This window comes from Corvus brachyrhynchos, unplaced genomic scaffold, assembly GCF_000691975.1.
Source record: "Corvus brachyrhynchos isolate BGI_N302 unplaced genomic scaffold, ASM69197v1 scaffold46, whole genome shotgun sequence".
Classification (NCBI taxonomy): Eukaryota; Metazoa; Chordata; class Aves; order Passeriformes; family Corvidae; genus Corvus; species Corvus brachyrhynchos.
The window spans coordinates 5,640,864-5,652,777 of record NW_008238838.1 but is presented as its reverse complement, the minus strand read 5'-3'; the positions used below and the strand labels follow the sequence as shown (position 1 = coordinate 5,652,777).

Below are 11,914 nucleotides of genomic sequence, written 5' to 3'. Positions count from 1 at the left end.
ATAGTGTCAGAGTTAGTGGTGCCCGTGGTGACAGAAGGCAGCATGTCCTCCACGGTGGCCGCAGTGTCGGCGGGGTGCCTGTGAGGGGGACACGGGGACGAGAGAGAGAGAGAGAAAGAGAGAGAGAGAGAGACAATGAAGCCCCGAAACGACAGCAGGGAGAGGGGGCAGAGAGGGAGAGTGAGGACAGCACACACACGGGACATGGAGAGGGACTCAGGAGCAGAGACTTGCAGAGGTCAGACATGCAAAGGGAGCGAGGCTGGGATGGCTGAGGATAATCAGGAAGAGAGAAAAAGCCAAGAGGACATGACCTGCAGGAATGGCTTGCTCGTGTGCAGCGTATGGGCTGAGGCAAATGGGATCCTGTCAGCTTGCAGAGACTCTTCTCTCCTCACCTAAAACTTTCCTCTCAGCCTCTGCCCCTGACCTCCCCAGGCAGCTCTCCGCCAACTCCCTGAGCCTGCAGCCCTGTGCCACCTGTCACCAACACCACACGGCCCCAGCGCGGGCCCCTGAACCCAACCCCTCACCTTGTCCCGTCCTGCTGCTGCAGGTTTGTCTGAAGGCCTGCACAGCCCTCATCAAACCTCAACTCCTTTTCTCCCACGCACATTAATGCAGACTCAGGCCCCAGTTCAGCTCTCAATTCTCTCTCAGAATGCTCGGGCCTTGCCGTGACTCCACATCCAGGGCCCAGCTCCTGGGGAGGATCTCTCCCCATGGGTTCAGGCTCTCACCCAGCACTGCTGGGACAGGGTTCACGCAGGGCTCGCTGCCAGCTGGGGCTGATTTTGCTCTGGATCCTTTGCAGTGACCCTGGACAGCGCTGGACCTCCACACTGGACAGGCTGGCAGAGGAAACACTGCTTCCTTCCCCTTTCCCTTCCAGTGCTGGAAACAGGAGTCACTGAAGCTTGAGAGGAGGCACTTCCTCACTGGCATGTGGAGATTTTACCTTTCTTCCTCTCTTCCTGCCCTAACTCGTGTTCCTGAGGGATTAGGGCAGCTGAGGGCAATGCAGTGACCCTGTGCTAGGGCTGGCTAAGGCCACATACTCTGGCTCTGTCAGCGGGGTGGTCTCGTTGGGCTCCGTGTGCTTCCCCCCATCGTGGTTGGGGGTCCTCTCCTCCTCCGTCCGCACCTCCACGATGGGCTCCTTGGACTCATCCTTCCTGTAATGAGGGAATGGCATGGGGAGGGATGGGCTCCTCCTGCAAAGACAGGCTGCAAACGTCCACAGTGAGAGACACACGCGGGGCTGAGCGGGGAGCGCTCCTTGGGGTCACTCCTCCTTCCCCAGCACACAACTCCGGGGTGATGTCCAGCACTGGGCTGTCCAGCACTGAGGCCACCTATTTGATGGCTACCAACAGGAATGAGACAAAAAACCAGAGGAACAACTCCAGAAACACCTTCCTGGAAGCACAAAGCAAAACCCCAGCACCCTCCCCACAGAGATGAGGGCCCACAGCTTCCTGAGGCAGCTCCTTTTCCGTGAGCTGAGCACAGAGGGAGGGATGTGAGGGGCAGTACTCACGAGAAGGCCGCTTTCCCCTCCTCCATGTCCTTGCCCTTGGCCCCCGGGCCGGATTTGCCGCACAGGTTGACGGCGATGCACATGAGCAGCCCACACTTGTTCAGGAAGTAGCAGGTGACATCCACGGCCACCAGCAGCGCCACGAAGACCACCACGAGGATGCCAATGATGGCAGCAGTGCCCAGGCCTGAGGCAGGGCTAGTGCTGGCTTCAGAGACCAAGGGAGAGAAGAGAGAAGGCGCTCGGGTTAAACGCTGGGGGTATCAGGGCTCAGATTTGGCTGCACTTTAGTTGCTTTTAGGAAGGCCACCCTCTCTCTAGCAGCCCTGTGCAGTAACCAGTGCTTTTTCCTACAGACCATTTCCCTGAAAGGATGGGCCTGATGGGGCTTTTCCCACCCCTGTTGGAATAAAGCCTGAAGAGCAAACTGCAGAATCCTCTCCTGCTGTGCACACCCCCAGCAGGGCTCCTGCTTCCCACCTCCTCCTCCTCCTCCTCAAGAGGAAGGGCCAGAGTGGCTCTGGCACTGCCAGTCTGGCCCAAGAACCAGTGGAAGCAAAGCCCAGACTCTGCAGCAGGATTTTTCCTGGTGGGATACAAAACACTGGGCGATGCTCAGTGCTGGTGAGCCCCTGAGGTGGTGAAAACTGAGATAAAGCCCTCCCTGGAGCTCAGGTGAGACCCAGCTCTCCAGAATGTGTTCACAGCTCCCCAGCCTCTCACTACCACAGCCCCTGGAGCCCCAAACCCTTGGAATCTTTGCTTTGCAGAACCCCCCAGCAAAGCCCCTTTATCACTTCAGCCCCATTTATGCCGACTGTGACAGGTGAAAAGCCCTTCCCAGGGCTCCAGACAGAGCCACACCCTCTGCCACGCATCTTTTTGTTTAAAAACAGGAGGCAGAGCACCCTTACCCTGGGGCAGAGAGGTGGTGTTTCATTTTGTGACCCCGAGATGGATCAAGGAATGCAGATTCCAGCAGGGTAAGTAGGGAAAAGCCACTCTGAGGCACCTGACTGTCACTGGGATCACGAGTCCAGCCCCTGGCCAGCAGAACACTGTCCCACAGCCCGGTCCCTGCCAGCAAACTGCACAATTACATGAATTAATCACCCTCCAATGCCTGCAGGGAGTGAGGAGGGCACGGATCTTCCCTCTTTGAATGTGTTCAGGATCCTTGCGTGGATCATTCCATAACTGACGTGCTGGGTCACACTCCCCATCCGCATCCCCTCTCTGGGCAGGGGCTCCTTGGCAGGCTCCGAAAGGAGAGCCAAGGGCAGCATCCCAGGCAGGATCACAGGATCAGAATTCCCTGGGTGCCTCCAGAGCTGGAGGGAACTGGAATTTTCCCATTCTGGAAAATTCCACTCACACCAGAGCCCTGCTCTTTGCTTCCTCTCCCCTCCCAGCTTTTCCAGGAGCTGTCAGCCCTGTCAGCCCCCAGACTCCTGCTGGGACAGCCACAGACCCCTCTGTTGCCCCAAACACCCAAGGAGAGCCCTGAGCAGGTACCACCCTCCCCTCCAGACCCTGCCCTGCTCCTCTGCCCCAGGAGGAGGAGGATGGAGGTGGTGAGAACCAGGGCAAGCCTGCAGAGGAATGTCCCTGTTTTTGTGCTATTCTGGGATTTTACACCTCAGGCAACGGAACTGGGCCAAGGTAATTGTCTGCAATTTGGGTTTCTAGGCTGGTAAGGGAGCCCTGTAATTTGCAGGAACTTTCAAACCTTCCAAGGACTGGCAATAAAGAGAAATAATACAAAAATCCTCCACGACCCCATGAACTCGGGAGGCTCTTGGTGCTGCCTTTCTTTTTCCTTGTAAAGGAATTTTGCTGTTGCTATAAAATGCAGGAATCATAGTGGGGATTATTCTTTTCACAGACTGTCCCATCTGATTAAATGAAATTGATCTACAAATACTTTGAAGAACCATTCCCTCCATCCTGTAGCTGGATTTATGTTGTATTTAATGAAACTAATATTTAGACATCCCTTAAGGGTTTGCTGGGGCCTAAAACAATTCTGTGTACAAAGGAAATGGATAAATAAATGGGCTGTGGAACAGCAGCTGCTCACACTGTGTGTATGAAATAATGTAATAAAAAGATGTTGGACATTTCTGACCTGATCCAGAGCACATCCAACCCTTCCATTAATCCCCTTCTGCCACTCTCAGGACTAAGAGGAATAACATTTCCACCGGTTAAATAAGGAAACACAAACCATTAAAGAACTTCTGGAGTCCTTAATTCTAAAGAAGTGAAGAATTTATTAATTACAAATGATATTTTCCAATGGAAAATGAGCTTCCTGCAAGACTGGCTTTTCTAATCACCCTCATTTACAGCGCGCAGTAAAATCACCCATCAGTTTTACTCTTGGTACAGAAACTGCCCTGTCAGAGAGAGCTCAGCTGTGGCTTCCTAGTGGGGTCTCAGCTAGAGAATGTTCAGGCACAGAGACAAAAAGGGATGGAGAGAAGCAGGGGGGACTCCAGGCATTTCAAAGGTCCTACAGGATTTGGCAAAAGAAAGAAGGAACAAAACAAATAAAAATCCATTTGGTGCACCCAGAAACAAAACCCAGGGGAGAAGCTCTTTGTTCTCAGTGGATGCCAGCAGCTTTCATTTGCACACATTTAAGTTTCCTTTGCACGAGGTTTTACAGAGCTGTTCCCTCACACACTCCCCAGCTCACGGTGGGGAAAAGGACCCTTCTGTCCCAGTGCCACCCGCTCTGCCAGCGACACAAACCCAGGTTTCACCATCTGGGCTTGTTCCCAGGAGCACACAGCAGCCTGGGGAGCTTTCCCTCAGGACAGGGCAATGGGGATTTCCCAAACTCCTGCTGGACTCTGACCTCAGAACTCCTCCAAGCTCTGTTGTTTTCCCACGACTGACTCCCTTCCCAGGGATGAAAAAGGGAATATCAGGGTATCATGGAATGGTTTGGGGTGGAAGGGACCTTACAGCCCATCCAGTGCCACCCCTGCCAGGGCAGGGACACCTCCCACTGTCCCAGGCTGCTCCAAGCCCCAATGTCCAGCCTGGCCTTGGGCACTGCCAGGGATCCAGGGGCAGCCACAGCTGCTCTGGGAATTCCATCCCAGCCCCTCCCCACCTTCACAGGGAAGAATTCCTTCCCAAGATCCCATCTAACCCTGCCCTCTGGCAGTTTGAAGCCATTCCCCCTGCCCTGTCCCTCCATCCTTTGTAAATAATCCCTCTCTGTTTTTCCTGTCAGCTCCTTCAGGTCCTGGAAGGGGCATTTAGGTCACCCCAAAGCTTCTCTTCTTCTTCTGAACACAAAGAGTGACAACAAAATCCTCTTTTCTGGAGTAAACCAACTCTGCCCCAGCTGCTCCCCCCCCCCTCCAGCAGCTCCAAGAGGCAGGAGAACTTGTATTTAAAACCTTTTAGGTAAAACCTTCTGCTTATCCCCCAGAACCTTGGACGTGCAGACACCTGCAGCTGCTCCTGGTGGAGCAGGACATTCCCAAACATTCCTGTCCATGAAAGCAGCCAAACAATGCTCTGACCAACAACTCAGAGAACATGGAGGGACTTCAACAAACTGTGGGAATCCTGCAGACCCTGCAAGGCTCTGCAGCCCCTCACCCACACGTGGGAACTGCCCGTGCCCGTGGCATGAAAACCCCAGGGTTTGAGCATCTTCTGCTTCCAGGCCTGAATCTCTGCCTCCTCTCTGAGCTAACTTTTCTAAAAACTCTTTTTAAATTTTATTTTACTCACATCAAAGCCTGGGACCTTGAACATGGGATCCCCAAGGGTCTGACAGATCTCTGGTATCTGTGGTGTTACAAATCTGCACAAATTTGTGGTTAAAAAAACCCAGTTCTGCTCCTTATTTTCACAAACAGAAGGAAGCACTTCTTGAGTGTATTCCACGCTGCTGGGCTCCTGTTTGCTGGTGGGTATGGCATTAATGTCAGCCACATAAATGATGTCTCAGCTGCTTGTCAGGGCTCTGCCACAGAGAATCCTCCCCTGCCCTAAACCCCTCTCCTGGGGCAGAAGCACCTCCACAGGTGCTGCTCTCTCTCCACACCACGCTGTGCAAAGTTATAAAGGTAATTTTAATAACTGTGATTTTGGTGAGAAACATCTCAGCCTCAGGCACTGACCTCCCACTGTGGATAAGGGGAAATCCACAAAAAGCTGATCCCAGATCTACAGATGAACTCAATGAGTCCAGTTAGAGGGGAAATCACACCATTTTTTAGTGTTAGGATTATCTTGCTGCACTTCAGTAAACTGCAAAGCTCTAACAAAGTGTCTACACTCTACAACACTGGAAATGAAGGGTTCTTGTAAAAAAAAAAAAAGAAATCCACAGGTTTTTGTGTGTGACACCTGCACCGAGTTTTCATTTACAATTCAGACAGAAAAGTTCACAACTCGTAAGGAACAAGATCTGAACAAACACAGCAGAGCATAAAAGGCAGAGTCAGACACGAGTGAGGGCAGGATTTGGTTTGTCCCTGGGAGAATTTTGTCAGGAAGATGAACCCCACCCAGCTGAGAGGGTTTGAGACCGTCTGGACAGACACTTCAACAAGGGAGAGACCCCAGATTTTAGGAGAGCATCAGAGGGGATGGATTTCCTATCACAAAGAATTCAGTGGGGTTGTTGTTGCTGGGTTGTTTTTTGTGGTTTTTTTGGTGTGGGGTTTTTTTTTTTTGGGGGGGTGGGGAGTTCTGGTTGGTTTTTTTTAAGAACCAAAGAAAAAAAATCATCTGAAGTTTGCTCAAGGAAATTCCCAGAATTTGCTAACAAAGATGGTTCTACTGCAGTTTAGACCATGGGTTAATCCTGTCACACGCACAGTTCACCAGAAATATTATTAAGGATCAGTAATAATAATTTTGCTGGTCAGGTAACTCGATCCAAGCTAAGATTTTCTGTTAGAACAGCAAGGAAAGGGATCTCTCTGTGATAACACAGCAGTGGAAAACCAGGGAATGTTAGAAAAGCATTGGAAATTTGTGTGTCCATGGGCTGTGTCTGCCCAGCTCCACTGTGGGCCAGGAGGAATCTGCACACGAGGGAGTGACAAGGACTCGACCACGAGAAGAAGGAAAAGCAGCAATGCCCCCAGTGTGATTCCCAGCAGATGTTTATAGTCAGAGCAGCACAGCAGGAAAACCTTCCAGACATTTGAATCCACATGCAAAAGCCCCCAGAGACATCTGGGCAATCAGCAGGATGGTCTCTGACAAATCTTCTCTTTCTTTTTACAGTCTGTGGGTTTGGGTTTGTGGATGGGGCCTCCTTTTGCACAAGATCAGCACCAGATGTGCAGAGAAATCAGTAAAAAGCAGGATCTTAAAGGCTTTCAGCATTGCACCTTCCTTTGATGAAAACAGCAAGCAAACAACACCAAAAAAAAAAAAAATCTTTCTTTCCATCCGTTTAAAAGGGCAAATTCATTACAAGTAACAAAAAAAATGTTAAAGAGAAAAAACTTGGCTTAAACCTTTTTTCCTTGTTACAAAATACTGACTCTTTCAAATTAAACATTTTTTTTAAAGTGTTCTGTGTTTGTTTCTCTTTTTTTTTTTTTTTGTCTGAACTGACACGATCCTCTGAAGCAAAATTATCTCCTTTCACACCTTGCTGGGACCCAGGCCTTCCCAAGCAAATATTGCTTTATTTGACTTTTTTTTAAGTTTCTAACAGAGCAAAAGCAGAGTCACTGCAGAAAGAAGCAATGAGACAAAGGAGGACGATGCTGATGGACTTCCCAAGGTCGCTGCAGGTGCCAGACAGTGGTTCCCAGGAGGGGGGGATATGGTTGTTTTAAAAACAAATTTGGTGCATGTGGCAAGCGTGGATGTTTCCCGTGAGATCCAAGGTGACCATGGATGACAGACATAGGAAAGGAGTCAGGGGGAAAAGGGAGAGGGGAGGGAAAGAAAGGAAGAGAGGAAGAAAAAAAAGAAAGAAAGAGAGAGAGAGAGAGAGAGAAAGAGAGAGAAAAATAGATAAAAAAAATTAGGTCATAAATACAGAAAACATAAGAATCAAAGGTTTATTTAATCTCGTAAATTAAAATGGCTCAGGGTTCCAGGAGCAGCACGTTCACCACAAAAGGGTCAGAAGCTCAGCAAAGCCCAAAGCTGCAGAGCAGGGTCCAAGGCAGGGCAGGTGGGGTTTGCAAGCAAATGAGATTAAAAATGATGGCACAGAAGGGGCTCAGCGAGAAACACAGGGAAATGGGGGGCTGTGTGTGAGGGGACAACGCTGCCTTCACACAGGGAGAACAGGGAAACAAGAACAGCTTTGGTGCAGCAGAGAATGCACCTGCCTGTCCAAGCCCTTCCCCAAAGCTTGGATAACAGATCCACATCATCCTGAGGGAGCACCACGGTCTCAGGAACGCTCTGACTTTGCCATTCAGCCTCCCAGCTGCTTGGGAACTACTCCAATGCCAGGATGATTATTATTATTTCTGAAAATAACACCCTTATCCTTCCAGCCACCCTGAGGCCTCTGCACAGGTGAGGGGAACCAAGGACTCTACACAATAAATGCACATTTTACTGCAGGGAATCCCTGGTTATTGCTGTCAGGCACAGCACTGGCTCCAACCCCTGCACAGCTCATTTTGAGACAAAACCACAGAAATGCCACAAAACAACAAGGAAAGGAACACACAGAGCCTCTTCCTGCCACAGTTTGGCAGGAAAAAAAAAACCTGTGGGGCTGCACAGCAGAGAAAAAACCAACCTGTCCCTGGAAATATTTTCCTCAGTGTTATCAGTGTGGGGATCAGGGAACACCTTGGAAGGCCAAAATGACAAAAACCCTGGAGAAAGAGTCACAAACCCAGCAGTGACCATGTCACTGCACACGGACACAGCACTTTCTGAGGAGCAGCTGAATTCCAGCTGCTGGGGCAACCCTGCATTCCCCAAAACTGCTTTTCCAAGGGCAACACTGGAGCAGCAGCCTCAGATCCCGGCTCCTCCTGTGCCTCACACCAAGCTAAGCAAGGAATAACTTCAGAGAGGCCAGGGAAGTTTCACCTGTGATAACCAACTGGGGTTTGCCCCATTTTTAGAGGGTTCCTGCACATGTTACAACTGGATTTAAAGGGCTCAGAGGGGGAGCAAGGATCAGAGCTGTTGGAAATGAGAATCACAGAGTGAGTTGCTTAATGAGTTACTGAGGGTGCTTCCACCCGGAACTACGCCCTGTTCAAGCACCCCTCAGTCTCTCCTTTGCCCCATCTCCTTCCTCCTCACTGCCAGTCCCACTTCTCCAGCCCAAAGTCACCCATTTCTGTGCTCAACAATGTGCTCTGCCTCGGCCAAGGGGGATTTCAGCATTGCCATGAGGTCTGAGCTGTTTCCTTCAGCCAGGGAACGGGCACAGGGGAGCAGGGCAGGGACTGAATTCTCAGGGAAAAACTGAAGGAAACTCTCTGGTTTCAAGGAAAAACATGAGACAGAATGAAATCAAGTAAACCCCCTCAGTATGGGCTGTCAGCACCAACCCTGGGGGTGCAGGGAGGACTTGACTCAGCATCCCTCTGTCTTTAACCACCACAACTTTAATTTACAGCTACTTCAGCAATCCCCTCCTCAGGTTCTGGTTGCTTTGTGTGGGTTCCCCCCTTCCCTTTTTTAAATGCCCACATGTAGAAAAGAAATCCTAACTGTCCTTTCAACAGGTTGTCACAAACTGCTCGATTCCAGTTTCTCAGCCAAGAATTCTGCTCGCTTTTCAAGCACACTAATAAGTACAGTCTGTCTTAAGAGCTTCCAGCAGCACCCTAAAGCTTTTGAGTTCTTTTTCCCTAATGCCCTCCCCAACATGAAAGTGTCGCTGTTTGAAAATTACTGTCATTTGGTAATTTGAATCGAAAAACGCTCCGAGAAAGATTTTCACTGCCTCCTCTTCCAACTGCCAGCAAACTCCTGGTGCCTTTATTCCACCAAAGATGGACAAACAAGCAGAAAGGGAGATCTGGGAGGGAAATCTGCCTTGTGAAAAGCATCACCCTGCAGAGCTGAAAGGTCTATTTGAGTTTAAAGCGGGAATTTCGCTTTCTGCTCTCAGGAAGCTTCTCCTACCTGCTGCTCTTCCCACCTGACACAACGAGCCAGCACCCCCTGGGAACAGCAAGGCAGGGATTTGCCAGGGAGCGCTCCCACCAACGCCGTACATGCCTGCCACAGGTATGTACACAGCCAAACCCCTCAGCTTTGGATGGGGGAACCAACCATGAGAGAATGGGCTTCAAGCAAGCGAGCTGTCAGGGTTACTGGGGCACATTAGGGGCGGCTCTGTGGCATTAATGGGCAGCAGAGTCCACGGGAGAGGCGGAGCAGCAGTACCTGGGATGACGGTGGGCTGGGCCGAGGTGCGGAAGGCGTAGTGGGCTGGCTTGGACTTGCCCTGCTGGTTCTCAGCGATCACGTACACCTCGTAGTCAGCGTTCCAGTCCAGAGACTTCAGCATCACGTGGTCGCTGCCCGACGGCAGCCTGATCTCCGGCTTCCACTCCGAGGAGTGCTTCTGCAGGGAGGGCACAGGGACGGCGTCAGGAGCAGCCCAGGGCTCGGCAGCAGCGTCACCCCACACAGACACCCCGAGGGTGGCACCCGAGGGGTGCCAGCGACGGGCCAGGCTCTGCCCAGCGTCACGGGCCGTGAAGTAAAACACAGCAAGTTCTGCCTCAACAGGAGGCAGGGTTTCTTTCCATGGAACAGGCACCCAGGGAATGTTGCCCTCTCTGGAGACATCCCAAACCCACCTGCACGTGTCCAGCTTTGGCACGGGGCTGGGCTGGGTGACCTCCAGAGCTCCCTCCAACCCCAACTATTCTGGGATTCAGTGAAACCATCACAGGCTGCTGGCTCTGAGTGGAGAATGAGATGCCAAAGCAGCCTCTCTCCTGCTCAGAATCCTGTTTTCTTCCTCACTTCCTCCTCTCATCTTTGCCCCATCAGTAAACTTTTTTCAGAGGGCAAAAGCTGCAACTTCTGTTCCTCTCCCCCCTGCAGAAGTGCTCTTTCACATCTCAGCACGTCAAATTTAAACCATCTGAGTGACAGAGATTTCTTTCTTCAATTCACCCCCTCCAAGAGCCCAGTGAGCCCGGAGCAGCCTGGGCTGTGCCGCTGATGCCTTTTCCTGGTCTTAAAATCAAGAGTCACACACGGTTAGAAGGGGAAAAGGGATTTTACCTTGGCATTTATTTTAAGGATCCTCAGGTGCACACGCCCAGGTCATATGCACCGAGATGCACCCCGCCAAATGCCCACCCCAAAAGATTGGGTAGAACATTAGAGGTGTTACTAATTAGCAGATCTATCAAAGATTCCCCAGTGAGAGGCTTGAGTGAGCCCCCCTCCCCAAGGAACCTTCCCGTGGATGGTTCTATCTGGGTTTACAGAATGTGGGAGAGGACCTTGGGCTCTGGGGCACACTGATCCCTGGCTACGAAGCTTCTAAAATGTTGAGTCTCTCAGCTTGACAAACAAGTCCAAGAACGTAGGCAAAAAGCACTGAGAATACAGAAGTTGTAAAAGGTATAACAGGGGTATAAAAGAAAAGGCAAAAATCTTCATGGCATCACCGCACTTACAGCTTTGTACTTGATCAGGTAGTGCCTGATGGGGGAGCCACCATCGTCCTGCTTGATGACGTTCACTTTGATGGAGTTTCCATCCTCTCCTATGTGCCCTTCCAGCTTGGGGGCGCTGGGTTCCCCTGCAACAACGGGGATTCAGCGTTATTCGTGTAAAAACAAAGTATTATCAAGGAAAAAGTACGCAGCAAAATCAGAAAAATGCTTCATTATCCTCGGTTCAGGGTACCAGCTGACCCACAGAGGACACCGTGTGTTTGGGGTACAAATATTTGCCACGCCCAAGGATTTCTTGCATTTGCACAACACCGAATCTCCGTTTTTGTGTGTGCTGGAATGGAGTCAAAGAGATCCCACCCTCCCCCAAGAACATCCCCAAGCAGTGACCAATTCCTCGCTGCCTCTGTTGCAAGAACTGCTGTGAAACACCTGGCAAACATCAAGAAGGGCTCTGTGGCTGCTCCTGTGGGCTGGGGATGTAAAGAGCATCACTGAAAAGGACCTTGTGCCTCTCACACAGACCCAGGTCTGCACTCTGAATTTGTTTAGGGGTTCTGGAGTTGCTGCACCAGAGACTCACTTAAATGAGGGTGAAAACACTGAGCAGAACCCCAGAGCACATCCTGTCACTCAGCCTGCACTGGTGGAACTCCAGTGGGTACTGGAGAGAGCTGGACCCCTTCACTCTTCTGGAATAACCATTTTTAGGAGAAAAAAAGCTATCATTTCCCAAACTGCACCCCTGCCATCA

General features: G+C 50.9%; 1 protein-coding gene across 1 annotated transcript in view; it reads right to left on the bottom strand.

Annotated features, from left to right (window-relative positions):
* The window catches only part of NCAM1 (neural cell adhesion molecule 1), a 44,528-nt gene that overhangs the window by 4,448 nt on the left and 28,166 nt on the right, over positions 1-11,914 (bottom strand). The window contains exons 17-20 of the mRNA XM_017738373.1: positions 11,161-11,285; positions 9,908-10,088; positions 1,541-1,748; positions 1,059-1,175 (exon numbers count right to left, since the gene is read on the bottom strand). Coding sequence (XP_017593862.1) covers positions 1,059-1,175; positions 1,541-1,748; positions 9,908-10,088; positions 11,161-11,285 — 631 coding nt within the window. The remainder of the gene's footprint in view (positions 1-1,058; positions 1,176-1,540; positions 1,749-9,907; positions 10,089-11,160; positions 11,286-11,914) is intronic.